A 14,828-nucleotide genomic window follows, 5' to 3' on the forward strand; every position below is an offset into this window, starting at 1 on the left:
ACAAGCATGTGGACAATTTCAACAGGAAGGAGGAAACCATGAAAATGAACAAAATCTGGCCACCAGTATTAAAAAAAACTCTAAAATTACAACAGCAAAACAACAGAGAGGAAACAATCAGGGACAACTAATCACCTCACAACAAAAGATTGCCCCAGGCACCAACAAGCCACACCAAACAACTGCCAGGCCATCAAATGCTAATCAAGGTGGTCAGTTGAAACATTCACACCTAGCTCCAGCAGACAAGAGTTCTTTGTCCCACCCTGGTCATTCCACAGATATAACTTGGCACACAGAACCCCTATGACCAACAAAAAATATGGGAGGTCTTTGGAGGAATTTATAAGATTCGTAGTTCACCTACATCCAGACCACACTATGATTCCAAACAATGATGGATCCGGACCAAACTTCGCATGCATGTCCAATATGCCCAAATTCGAATATTGGTGGGTTTTGAGGAGAATTGGCCTGGACATTTTGGAGTTGTAGGTACTGGGATTTATAGTTCCCTTGCAATCAATGAGCACTCTGAACTCACCAAACATGGAATTGAACCAAACTTGTCACACAGAGCCCCCATGACCAACAAAAAATACTAGAGGTCTTTGGGTAAAATTCACCTTGATTTGGGGGAGTTCTAGTTCACCTACATCTAGAGAACACTGTGAACCCAAGCACCGATGGATCTGGACCAAACTAGGCACACATACCTGATATGCCGAAATTTTATTACTGGAGGGGTTTGGGGGAAATTGATCTTCCTTTCTGGGAGTTGTAGTTTACCCACAATCAGAGAAACTGTGACCTCCACCAATGATGGACCTGGACCAAACTTGGCACACAGAACCCCTATGACTAACTCAGCCTACTGGAGGGGTTCAAGGGGACTGACTCGCTGTAGTGGGAGTTGTAGTTTACCCTGCAGCTAGAGAGCATACTGAACCCCACCAAGGATGCATGTAGAGCAAACTTGCCAAACATCACAAACTTTTAAGTATTGATGGAATTTCACAGGGTTAACCTGACATAATTCATCAATACTTAAAAGTTTGTTATGTTTGACAAGTTTGCTCTAGATGCATCCTGGGTGGGGTTCAGTAGGCTCTCCAGCTGCAGGGTAAACTACAACTTCCACTACAGTGCAAATTGACTTTTTCAAATAACCCAGGCAACTCCACGTACTCAAGCTAGTAGTTGATAAGACTGAGCTTTGGATGTAAACGTACCCCCCCCCCCCACACACACACACACACACACACACATACACACAAACCTTGTCACTATTGTAATTGGTGTTTTTCCATTAACAGAATATACTTGGATATTATGAACTGGCGTAATGAGGTTCAGTTTTCATTTTGTTTCCAAAGTGAGCTTCCAAGTCCTCATTTAAGCATTTCAATTGGGCTCAACGGTGTGTTCTGCCCTCTTGATCCCTAACCTGATGTTCTCTTTCTCTTTATGGTTAGTTGCTCAGGAAGAGGCACATTGGGAATGATATCGTCACCATCATCTTCCAGGAGCCCGGGGCTCAGCCTTTCACCCCCCAGAACATCCGTTCCCATTTCCAGCACGTCTTCGTTATTGTCCGGGTCCAGAACCCTTGCACAGAGAATGTTTGCTACAGGTAACATCCCATCTCCTCTTTGGAACAAACTTGAGTCCAGAATATCACTGAGTGACAGAAAGAGTGGCTTTCTGAAAGCCACGGGTTTTGTCTCCATCCCAGCTGTGCATCTCCAGTGAATGGTTAAGTTGCTGGATTATTTAAATGCATATCTGAGAAAATCATAATGAGTTTCTGCCAAGAGCCCAATGTAAGACAGCTCCCAGGGTGCTATACCACTTTGTGTTTAAGTATGAATTAGGAGACAAAGCCATGTGTGGTTGCCGAAGAGCATGGAAGGTTATGGAAATATGATGGAATAGGTTGAAAAAACTTGATGTGCTCAATAGAGGTATTAATACTTGAAAAATAAGTCAGATTGATATTTTACCTAGGTAAAGGGTAGACAAATAGTCATGGAAGATAAAGATTCCTATTAGCTACTTACCGTATCTATTTGAATATAAGCCGACTCAAATATAAGCAGAGGCATCTAATTTTACCACATAATACTGGGAAAACATATTGACTCGAGTATAAGCCGAGGGTAGGAAATGCAGCAGCTACTAGTAAATTTCAAAATAAAAAATAGATCCCAATAAAATTACATTAATTGAGGCATCAGTAGGTTCAATGTTTTGGAATATTTACATAAAACTGTAATTTAAGATAAGACTGTCCAACTCTGATTGAACCATTATTCTAACCTTTTTTGATATAAATGTGCTTATGTATCCTTCCAGTCATAATAGAGTAAAATAATAAATGTAACAATAATAATAATAATAATAATAGAGTAAAATAATGGAAATGTTATAATAACAGTAATAATAGAGTAAAATAATAAATGTAATAAAAATAATAAAATAATGGAATGTAATAATAACAATAATAGAGTAAAATAATAAATGTAATAATAGAGTAAAATAATGTAATAATAACAATAATAAATAGAAAAAATACTAATATAATAATACATTGAGTAAAATCATGTAAATATAATAATAATAGAGTAAAATAATTGGTGTAATAATAATAATAATAGAGTAAAACAATTGGTATAATAATAATAATAATAATAATAATAATAATAGAATAAAATAATGGAAATGTAATAATAACAGTAACAGTAGAGTAAAATAATAAATGTAACAATAATAACAACACAATGTATTGTCGAAGGCTTTCATGGCTGGATTCACTGGGTTGCTATATGGCCATGTTCTAGAGGCATTATCTCCTGACATTTCGCCTGTATCTATGGCAAGCATCCTCAGAGGTTCTGAGGTCTGTTGGAACTAGGAAAATTGGGTTTATATATCTGTGGAATGTCCAGGGTGGGGCAAAGAACACTTGTCTGTTGGAGCTATGTGTGAATGTTTCAACTGGCCACCCAATTTTCCTAGTTCCAACAGACCTCACAACCTCTGTGGATTCTTGCCATAGATGCAGGTGAAACGTCAGGAGAGAATGCCTCTAGAACATGGCCATATAGCCCCAAAAAAACCCTTCAACAACCCAATAATAACACAAATAAAGTTCTTTACACTTCCTTCTTTGCTTTCACGCAGGGCTTCTTTCTCATGCAGATAAACAATTTCGCTCTCACACCAAAGGTAACAGGAGCTTCACGCAGTAGCTTTTTACACACAGCAGCTTTTTACACACAGCAACCTTGATGCTGAAGCTTCACACATGACAGCCTTCAACCTGGGGCTTCTCTCACAGAAGCTTCTCACACCAGGCCTTCACACACTGAGGCCTTTCTCCCACTGAGGTGGTCGCACACTGAAAGCTCTCTCAGACTGACTCCTCTCTCACACTGAAACGAACTAACACTGAGGCCTACTCATATTGAGGACTACTCATACTGAGGCCTACTAACACACTGAGGCCCTTCTTTCACAGAGTTCTCTCACAGACTGAGGGCTCCTAAGCTACAGGAACACCTGCTTTTCTTGAACAACAGTTTTTGCTCAGCCATTGCATCCATCTAACCCTTTCAGTACTTGACTCACATTTTTGTAATTAAAAATACCTAGATAATTTTTAATATTTCTGACATAATCCACAGTCTTACCTCTTTTCATTCTCTTCCATGTCCCAAGTGTGGCAGTGACCCGCTCCAAAGATGTCCCACCTTTTGGTCCAGCAATCCCCAATAGAGCTGTTTTCCGCAAATCTGACGTCTTCCGGGATTTCTTACTGGCCAAGGTGATCAATGCCGAGAACGCAGCCTATAAGTCCGATAAGTTCCACACCATGGCCACTCGCACACGGCAAGAGTACTTAAAAGACCTGGCTGAGAACTCTGTGACCAGCACCCCCATCGACTCTACTGGGAAATTTAACCTGATCTCACTAACTTCCAAGAAGAAGGAGAAGACGAAAGCCCGGATTGGGGCTGAGCAGTATAGCACGGGAGCTATCGCTTGGAGGGTTCTGGCTCAGGACTACAGCCAGGGCATGGAAATTGAAGCTGTCTTGGGCATCTCCAACGAGTTCATTGTGCTCTTGGACCTGAGTGCCGAGGAAGTGGTATTCAACTGTTTTTGTGCGGATGTCATTGGCTGGACTCCAGATAATTACAGCATCAAGATTTTTTATGGACGAGGGGACCATATCTTTATCCGGGCCATTGATGGCAATTCTGAGGACATCAAGGAGATTGTGCAGCGGCTGAAGGTAAGTAGCTACTACCTTCCTCTGCTTCATTTGGCATTAATGAGCAGTAGCACCATTAGATCTTTATCACTTTGGGTTTTTTGTGTGTGAGAGAGCTGGAGATGGGTGAAAAGAGGTCCTTTCTCATTGTGCAGTTGCTCATTGTCTCCCTAGGTCATGACTTCTGGTTGTGAGACCATTGAAATGACCCTCAGGAGGAACGGATTGGGGCAACTGGGCTTCCATGTGAAGTTTGATGGAACGGTGGCAGAAGTGGAAGACTACGGCTTTGCCTGGCAGGCAGGGCTGCGGCAGGGCAGCCGGCTTGTAGAGATCTGCAAGGTGGCCGTGGTCACACTCAGCCATGACCAGATGATCGATTGGCTGCGCACTTCGGTGACAGTGAAGGTAGTCATCATTCCTCCTCATGATGATGGCACTCCTCGCAGGTAAGCCTACTTTCCCCTAATTATGCTCCTAACCATCCATTGTCAAAAAGGAAAGCCTTGTACAAATCGGGCAGGCGTCATGTTTTCTTGGTTCCAAATAATTGTTCCAAGAGGCTCAACATTCACAAGTCAAATCACCCTGCCTCTGTTGGTTTTGCATAATTTGCTACAACCAGGGGGCAGTTGCTGACCGGGTTGTGGCGCAGCTGGTTGGGAGTCAGCTGCATTAAAATTCAAGCCAGCCCGGGTCGGAGTAAGCTCCTTACCATTTATCTAGCTTGCTGTTGACCTTTGCAGCCCAAAAGACAGTTGCTTCTGTCAAGTAGGAAATGTAGGTACCGCTTATGCAGGGAGGCTAATTTAACTAATTTACAATACCATAAAACTAGCAGCGTGCAAAAGAATGAGGAAGTACTCCAATGGTGTCACAAGTGGATGCTGAAATGACAGCTCTCCCGGTGGCCGGAATTCAAAAAGCATACCCTCATGAAGCTGGAAAGTTAAATAGCCTTTGTGTGTGTGTCTATATATGTTTTGTGTCCATGGTAGGGGTCCTCAAACTTTTTAAACAGAGGGCCAGGTCACAGTCCCTCAAACTGTTGGAGGGCCAGATTATAATTTGAAAAAACATGAATTAATTCCTATGCACACCGCACATATCTTATTTGTAGTGCAAAAAACACTTCAAAACAATACAATAATTGGGTTGTTGTAGGTTTTTCGGGCTATATGGCCATGGTGTAGAGGCCATATAGCCCAAAAAAACCTACGACAACCCAGTGATTCCGGCCATAAAATCCTTCAACAATACAATACAATAATTAAAATGAAGAACAATTTAAACAAATATAAATTTATTAGTATTTCAATAGGAAGTGTGGGCCTGCTTTTGGCTGATGAGATAGGATTGTTGTTGTTTGCTTTCAAGTCATTTCAAATACCATTAAATATAAAATCAGACAACATTATAAAAATGATTAAAAACTATCATGGCTGAGCAAATAAAGTGCTGGGTTGGGTTCATAATTACTAAGTGCAACGAATCCTAAGAAGAGCCAGGGAAAGTGCAACAGTTGGGAGTTTTGCAGTGTGCTTTGTGCATGCTTTCGATGTGCCAGTGCCATATTATCTGGCAAAGGGCTCTCAAGTAATTACTAGCTGGCTTTTAGAGTAGAGATTCTTCTGAGAGGCAGCCACTGAACCTAGCATAACCATACTGGAATCATTACCATTGCTGCCTCATATTTCTGCACTTCCTAGATTTTAGGGATGTATCTCTGTGGTGCACTGATCCTTTCCCATCCAGCCTGGTCTGATGGTCAGGTATGTCCTGCCACCGAGTCCTGTTCCGAGGGCATACCTCATTGCTCAAGTATGTCAGCACCCAGGGCAGAATCCAGGCCACACCCTGCGCTGGTGAGGAGGACAATGCTTGCTTGCAGCTGCTATATTTCTGGAGAGAAGGTCCTGGGAGGGAGAAGGAGAGAGAGCAATTTTCAGGGGTTGCTTCAGGACTGAGATCCACCTCAGATCTCCAAGTCAACTGAGCAGCGAAGGAGAGCTTTTAGAGCCAAACCCACTCATGCCTGAGGTTCACCCGCCCAGGAATCAGCATAGCTCTTGGAGTTTAGGAATCCAAGAAATAATAACCATACTTTTTGCAGAAGATCAAGCATCCCTGCTCTTACTGAATGCTTCCTTCTTGTCACAGTAAGTTGTAATAATTAGTGTTTGGACTGGGTAGCTGTGAAAACTGTTGGGATTCAGCCCCACACTACCGAAGTCCTCAATGAGGAACAGTTTATTTAAGTTAATATAAACTTAGGGTTTCCTGTCATCCATGTCTCCTGAATAACAGTTGGGAATCTGTCTTTTTCTTCTCTCTTCTGTTCTCATTCTGATTGGTTGTTAAAAAATAATACTTTTCTATTGCAAGCCTTTTTGAATCTGACTTCTGCCTTCTTTCACTTTAGCATGGAGAGTATGTGCCATGTGCTTTGAGATCTCTCTCTACTTGTGTGTCAGGAGAGATGCAGTGATTGAATTTTTCCCTCTCTTGAAACCTTAGAAGAGATGTGTAATAGAGTAGCTCAGGCCCAGTTCTTAATTTTTAAGAAATGCAGTTATTTTTTATTATTGTAAATAAGCCTTTTGTGATTTTTAAAAGGCTAGCTGTCCCCTGCCATGGGTTGTTGTGACCCAGTATGTGTATATGTGTTTTGTGTGTGTATATATTTGTGCATATGTGTATATATGTGTGTTTGCGTGTGTGTGTGTGTGTATATATATGTGTGTGTGTGTGTGTGTGGTTTTGCGCATGCATTGTAATTATTATTATTATTATTATTATTATTGGCTTTTTAAGTCTCTTCTGCTGTGTTCTTATGAGTGATGGTCTACTTGTTGGCCTGATAGGTGTATTGTGTCCAAATTTGGTGTCAATTCGTCCAGTGGTTTTTGAGTTATGTTAATCCTACAAACAAACATTACATTTTTATTTATATAGACTAGCTGTACCCGCCACGTGTTGCTGTGGCCAACATTCCCTCCGTCTTTCTCTTCTTTCTTTCTCTTCTTCCTTCCTTCATTCCTTCCTTCCCTTTTTTCTTTCTCTCCTTCCTTCTCTTCTTCTTCCCTTCCACCCCCCCCCCCCATTTTTTCTTTCCCTTCCTCTTTCTCCCCTTTCTTCCTTCTCTACCTATTCTTGGACTGCAACTCCCAGCAGTTCCCCTGATCCATCTGTCTACCTACCTATCTATCTCTATCTAATCTATCTATCAGGTGGATTGCTGGGAGTTGCAGTCCAGGAATAGGACATTGGAAATATGCAGGGATTGGGATGCTCTCAAAGAAATCCAGGGATAAGAAAGCATGCATCTTAGAAGCAGTGCATTTGGATCATCCTCCTCTCCTAAAAGGCCTGGTCTAGGGATGCTGGGAGCTGTAGTCTGGAAGAGAGTGTGGATATGCTATTGTGCATTTTGTTTGGCAGGGGAGTCATTTATGCGCATGCGCTGTGGCATCGTTTTGCTTTTTTGGCTTTTTACATCCTTTCCGCTGTGTTTTTCTGTGTTTTTATCAGTGATGGTCACTCATTGGCCTGATAGGTGTACTGTGTCCAAATTTGGTGTCAATTCATCCAGTGGTTTTTGAGTTCTGTTAATCCCACAAACAAACATTACATTTTTATTTATATAGATTGGACTCTGCATCTTTGCCTCCTAAACTCTGAATTCTTCACAGCCACATCACTTGGCACTTCACGCTCTGCTCGCTAATGAGCTGATGCTCAACTTTTGCTCAAAGAGGGAACAGTGAATGAAACCAGAGTGAAATAGCAAAGATTTGTAATACACACCCCTGTGTCACTGCTCTTTTGACTCCAGTGGAGATATGTTAAAGTTATAGGGACTGTGGCACAGCAGTCTAAGTGTCAGCTGCATTAAGATCACTTCTGACCAAAAGGTAATGAGCTCGAAGCCAGCCCAGGTCAGAGTGAGCTTCCGACCAATTGTGTAGCTTGTTGTCGACCTTTGAAACCCGAAAAACGGTTGCATCTGTCAAGTAGGAAACTTAGGTGCCATCTATGTGTGGGGAGGCTAATTTAACTAATTTACGAGGCCATAAAAAAGACTCCAGCAAAGCACTCCAGCAAAAAGCATGTGGGAATGCGGAAAGTACTTCATCAGTGTCGCAGATGGACGATGAAAGCAACAGCTCCCTGGCGGCCAGAAAAGTTAAATAGCCTCTGACTGTCTATCTCTATGTGTTGTGTGTCTTGGCATTGAATGTTTGCCATATATTTATACATTGTAATCCGCCCTGAGTCCCCTGCGGGGTGAGAAGGGCAGAATATAAATAATGTAAGTAAATAAATAAATAAATAAATATGCAGTCTAGTAATAAAAGCCCCCAGTGGCACAGTGGTTTACATCACTGAGCTGCTAAACTTGTTGACTGAAAGGTCGCAGGTTCGAATTTGGGGAACGGCATGAGCTTCAGCTGTCAGCCCCAGCTTCTGCCAACCTAGCAGTTCAAAAACATGCAAATGTGAGTGGATCAATAGGTACCACTCCGGCAGGAAGTTAATGGTGCTTCATGCAGTCATGCTGGCCACATGACCTTGGAGGTGTCTACGGACAACGCCAGCTCTTTGGCTTAGAAATTGAGATGAGCACCACCCCTAAAGTTGGACACAACAGGACTTAAAGTCAAGGGGAAAACCTTTACCTTAATAAAATGTGGCTGACCAAGCAATTATTCTTATAGCTATGTTTAAGCCTTTCCCAAACCTATCTATGCTCCATTTTGGGGCATTTCTCTTCCGTGCTTGGCTCCTTCCCTGTCGATCCGTGCATCACGGTTACTCATTTCCTTTACAGGCATAGGTAAAGCCCTGGAGGCAAAATAGCAAGAGGTACTTGGAATCCTTCAAGAGTTAAGCAGTATCCCTTACCGTACTTGGCTTTCCCAGCTTCCTGCCTGATTTGACAGGTGTGGTTTAAGAAGCAAGTTGAGGCACTGGTTGGCTTGCTTGCAACTCCATCCTCCCTCCCTTCTTCTCTACCAGCCAACTATACCAGACCTTCAGTGGAACGGTTCTGCTCTGAATGTGTTCCAACGCAATGGCTGGTCTCACGCTTAAGCTGCAAATGGTTGTTACTGTTCATGGAGTTGAGACGACGGGGCACTAGATGTGTCCCAACAGAGAAGGCAGGTATGATACGCCTCTGACATTGGGAGTATTGGTGCAGGCATGCAAGCGGTAAGGTCACATCGGGTCCTTGAAGCTGGTTCCGGTGCCAGGAGTTGCCGGAGGGCTGCTTCTTGCAAAGACTTGTACCTAGTATGCACAATGATTTCATACTTCCAGCTGCTGCTCCTGGTTACCCAGCTGCACAACTGATGAAAGGAGGGAGACTGCAGGGTGTGTGCGCGCGCAAACAATCAACTCCTGTATGAGCATTGGAGAAGGGCCACATATGTGGGGTTTGGGCCCTGGAGGTGAACGCTGGCAGTCAAAGCATGGCATTCCGAGCACTGCCTGCAAATCTATTTGGCTTTGAAGTTGAGAAGCCTCCTTCCCTTTGCAACTGGCCCTTTAAGAAAAGGTAAAGGTATCCCCTTGACATTAAGTCTAGTTGTGTCCAACTCTAAGGGGGGGAGGGGTTGGATATCTCAATTTCTAAGCCAAAGAGTCAGCATTGTCCGTAGACACCTCCAAGGTCATGTGGCCAGCATGACTGCATGGAGCGTCGTAACCTTCCCACCAAAACGGTACCTATTAATCCACTCACATTTGCAAGTTTTCAAACTGCTAGGTTGGCAGAAGCTGGGGCTGACAGTGGGAGCTTACCCCACTCCCCGGATTTGTACTGCTGACCTCTTGGTCAGCAAGTTCAGCAGTTTAACCCACTGCAGCACTGGGGGCTCCCCTTTAAGCCAGCTCTTTTCTTGATCACTTCCAAATTCATTGGTTCTGCTTTGGGTCAGTGGTAGTGAAGGTGCTCTCTCCACCCAGGCAGTACAACAAGGTTGGTCCTGAATTACCAGAAGCCAGGAGTGGCTTCTTGCAGAGCTCACCATGTCACATGCTTTTGCAAGGTAGGAGGGATATCTCGTAGATATGCAACATGCCAGATAGCAGGTGCTTGGGAATTTGCACAAGGCTAGAGTGTGCCTTCCTCTGAGAAAATTTTTCATGAGGGTTGATGTGCAAAAATAAAGTTGACTTGAACTCAGGGTTTGCAAATCTTACTTGCAGATCCTGAATTCTGATGGTTAGTTAGAGTTTGGTGGCAGCCCTGGAGGAGGGAAAGGTTGAGGAGACAAGAGTGGGAATGGGGAAAGCAACAATAAGGGCCGGGCTTTAGCACAGCAGGTTAATCACAAGCAGGAATAGATCTTTCCCAACCAAAAGATTGGCAGTTCGAGCCCGAATAGGGGTGAGCACCTGACCATCAGCCTATCTTACTGTTGAACAAGGGAGCATAGGCAGCCCCATGCTTCATGGCATGGGCACATCTTCACAAGCTGTTGCACTCCAGGACAGGAAAAGCCCTCTGACTGTAAACACCACACTGTTGATTGAAAAACAATACTTTTATTAAAGATAATTTTTAAAAAGCAAGTAAAAAAAGCATTTTAAAGAAATAGGTAAATCCAATTAGGTAAGAAGATAAGCAGGAGCAAAAATAGTTCTGGATAAAGTTCAAGAAAGTCCACACTTCTCTAAATATAATTCAGGAAAACAAGAAACATTAATCCAAGGCATGAGTAGGCATTCATACAATCGAAGAATCCAAACCATGAAACAAGAAATACTTAGACAAGAATCTTCCAAGCAAGGCTTCCATGAAACAAGGACAAGAACTACACTTGATTCCAACGATGCTTCACCTGACTATATTTCCCATACTTGGAACTTTTATCCCCTCGTTAAGGTATTCCATGCACTCAGGAATTGGTTTCGCTTTACTTGAGATCCTCTTATCTTTTTCCGCTAAAGCCCGGCAGAACGCCGAAGGCACTGTTCAGCCTGTCTGTTTTGACTAATTTCTTCTCACCTATCTATTTGCTCATTAAGTTTTGCAGCTGGGCCAGGTGCCCAGTTGTTTTCAAGCCCCAAATCCAGGGAACTCTCTAGTAACAATTCAGGGAGTACACTATCATCCCCACACCCTTCAGGGACATTCTCATGGGAAACTACACTTTCCAGTATCATTGACCAAATGATTGCCATCTTGAAATTCATTTGCATCCTGAATCACAGTCACAGACTGAACTCCAACACAAGCTTCTTCTCCTCTCCTAGGGGCTGGGCTGAGTCCTTTAAAATGAGTACCATGGAGCCCAAGATGGAGCCCGAGAGCTTGCCAGTTGGTTACCGACCTCCATACCGCAGCAACTCCGCCTGGCAGTGGAGTGGGTCCGCCACTCATGGTTCCTCTCAGTCTTCAAAGTGGGCAGAGCAGCCAGTATCGGGCCAATCTCAGTCTCTCACCAGGACCCCAAAACAGAGCGCCATGGCTCCTTACCGAGAGTCACAGCCCTCGCATGGCAAAAGGTAAGGAGGCCTCACAAAGGTGGGTTTGGGGCTGAGCATTGGGCGTGCCAGCTGGAAGACAGTCCTTTGCTTCTTTCTTTTCTCCTGGAGCCAACCCTGTGCTTAACTTCTTACCCCTGGCGCCTCAAAGAGCTTCCTACTGCACTAGAATTGAAATTACCTTTGCGGCAGTCATTGTTTTTGTCTGCCTCCCCATGGTTTCATCATCAGGAGGTGATGGACTTGACCTGGGCACTACATGTGTCGCCTTGGTGACAGTTAACATCACCTTGCTCCTTCCCTGGCCCCTTGGCTTGTTGCTCTGTGATTTCTTGTCCCTTGAAGGGAGGTTGCATGACAGGTTTGGGTTTCAAGAGTCGTCTTGGTGCTGCGGGCAACTGGGAAAGAGAGCCCTGAACGTCTCCCTTTTTTCTGCATTGTCCATTTCTCCTTCTCTCTCTTTCTCTCTCTGTGTGAACTAGGCCAGTGAGCTTCCCAGAAACCCCCCATGCTGCGTCATCTTCCCAAGGCGAACCGGAGAGGATGCAGGCATACCGGCAGCCCTCAAGCAGTTTCTCTGTGCCTGGATCTTCGGGAGCAGCCTACAGCCGGTTCAAGCCCTCACCAGAAAGGTAGGATGCTGCAATTGGGGATGCAAAGTATCCCAAGTGGGATAAGGGTGGGGATCCCCTCTTTAGGGGCATGTGGAGTGTTTATAAAGAACATCCAGATTAGATATTATTTGTTGTTGTTGTTGTTATGTTTATACCCTGCTTTTTCTCTCTACAAGGAGACTCAAAGCAACTAAATGTAGAATTTGTTGTTATTGTTGTTGTTTCACATATTTCTCAAAAAATTGGGACTCAAGGTGGTTTCAAAGGTAAAGGTTTCCCCTTGACTTTAAGTCTAGTCGTGTCCGACTCTGAGGGTTGGTGCTCATCTCCATTTGTAAGCCGAAGAGCTGGCATTGTCCATAGACACCTCCGAGGTCATGTGGCTGGCATGTCTGCATGGAACACTAATAATAATAATAATGATGATGATAATAATAATAATAATAAACGTTACTTATACCCCACCACCATCTCCCCAAGGGGATTCGGAGTGGCTTACATGAGGCCAAGCCTGACAACACATCAATAAAACAAAAAGCAATAAGCAAAAATAATACAATTAATATTACTCACATGTAAACAGTGTTAACACTGTTACCTTCCTGCTGGAGCGGTACCTATTTTTTTTAAAGTAATTTTTATTTGCTTTACCAAACGTAACATAAGACCACAATACAACACAATACACATACTGAAAAGAAAATAGAACCAAAGAAAAAAAACAAAAATACAAAAATAGAAATAATAATAATAATAATAATGAAAAAAATTGACTTCCGTTCTTCCTCTTTTCACCCTACTAATAAAGAAAAAGTTTCTTCTATAGTCCCAAGAAAAATATATTTTTCCTCAGTTTTTAAATTTTATTTGTTATTTATTTATTTAAAACTTTTATATCCCGATCTTCCCTTTTTTAAAAATGAATTTTTATTTTTTACAATACAAAAAATTCATACAGTGCACACACAAACACAAGGATTATTTTCTTTCACATATTCATTTCTTTTTGAGACAATCATTATATTTTTATCTTTATACATTTCTATCCTGTATACTATATAACATTTGTATCTTATTTCTTATGGCTTGATCTCCAGAATGGTTCATAATATAGTTCTTTACCCTTATCCATCTATCTTCCATTTCTCTCATTCTATTTTCATTGATTTTTAAATCATTTAATTTCACATTCATAATTTCAAATTCCATTTGCTCCACCAAATATTGGTATCATTTATATATTCTCAATTTTTTCCATAATTTTTCTCAGTCTTTATCAAAAAATCCTCTTATTTACCGTCCTTATTAATATAGTCTTCAAAAACTGTCCAATCTGTCATTTTTATTCCCTTTCCGTTGCTTGATTTTAATAGAAATGTCAGTTTATCTATGTCCTTAATTTCCATTATTTTGTCCAACCATTGGGTCTTAGAGGGAATTAACTCCATTTTCCAAAACTTAGCAAAGTCATTCTCGCTGCAGTCACAAAAAAGTGAATAATTTGTCAACATTTAGATCTTTAAATAACTCCGAATCATATATTCCTAAAAAATAATATTTTAGGTACCTATTGATCTATTTACATTTTGCATGTTTTCATACTGCTAGGTTGGCAGAAGCTGGGGCTAACAGCGGGAGCTCATTCCGCTCCCTAGATTTGAACCACCGACCTTTCGGTCAACAAGTTCAGCAGCTCAGCGGTTTGACCCACTGTGCTACCAAGGGCTTCTCAAGGTGGCTTATGATTTCAAAAAGAGCATCGAAACATGCAAAAAAGTGAACATTAAAATGAAATGAAATGAGTCAGGGCATTAAAACAATTTAAAACTACACTTAAAAAGATAAAAGAGGGCCTCTATTCCAGAATTCCAGTTTGGGGCATTTCTAGGTTTGTACTGTAAACTAACTGAGACCAATTTTGAGAATGCGCTCTCAACAATGAGTAAAATCTAAGTGGAGCATTATCCCCTGTGAGGCTGGTAAGAGTAAAATAAATCATTAAAAAATGAGGAAATGCAAACACGCTCGCATCTGATGTTTGCTTTGTCTGACCTCCTTTTCTGAAGCTGCCTTCTCTCGGGGCCAACCCTGAGTTTATTTTTAAGAGCTGTGGCACGTTGTAATGTCATGAGGAGTGGGGTGGGGGAGTTGAAAGGGGGGCGCTGCTTTCTAGCTTGTTCCTCGCCTTTTTGGAGACTGAAACACAAATTACGTTTTTGCGCATTGTGGTTACATCAAAAACAGCAGTGTCGAAAACTATACATAGCACAACCCCACAACCTCTCCTCAAAGGGGAATAACAGAGTTGGGGTGGAGCAGTTTGCTACAGATAGAGCATTCAACTCTTTTGGTTCTAGACCTTTCTCAGAAGGGAACTTAGCCATGACTGGATGGCCATCAGTCGGGGATGCTTTGAATGTGATTTTCTTGCTTCTTGGCAGGGG

The 14,828-nt window shown here is 42.4% G+C and overlaps 1 protein-coding gene across 3 annotated transcripts in view; it reads left to right on the forward strand.

Annotated features, from left to right (window-relative positions):
- LOC132780124 (signal-induced proliferation-associated 1-like protein 3) overlaps positions 1 to 14,828 on the forward strand; it is a 164,889-nt gene that overhangs the window by 119,819 nt on the left and 30,242 nt on the right. For all 3 annotated transcript variants that reach the window (XM_067460875.1, XM_067460876.1, XM_067460877.1), the window contains exons 7-11: positions 1,476 to 1,633; positions 3,721 to 4,297; positions 4,451 to 4,725; positions 11,540 to 11,791; positions 12,253 to 12,402. In XM_067460875.1, the coding sequence (XP_067316976.1) occupies positions 1,476 to 1,633; positions 3,721 to 4,297; positions 4,451 to 4,725; positions 11,540 to 11,791; positions 12,253 to 12,402 (1,412 nt within the window). The remainder of the gene's footprint in view (positions 1 to 1,475; positions 1,634 to 3,720; positions 4,298 to 4,450; positions 4,726 to 11,539; positions 11,792 to 12,252; positions 12,403 to 14,828) is intronic.

Source organism: Anolis sagrei, chromosome X (genome assembly GCF_037176765.1).
Source record: "Anolis sagrei isolate rAnoSag1 chromosome X, rAnoSag1.mat, whole genome shotgun sequence".
Classification (NCBI taxonomy): Eukaryota; Metazoa; Chordata; class Lepidosauria; order Squamata; family Dactyloidae; genus Anolis; species Anolis sagrei.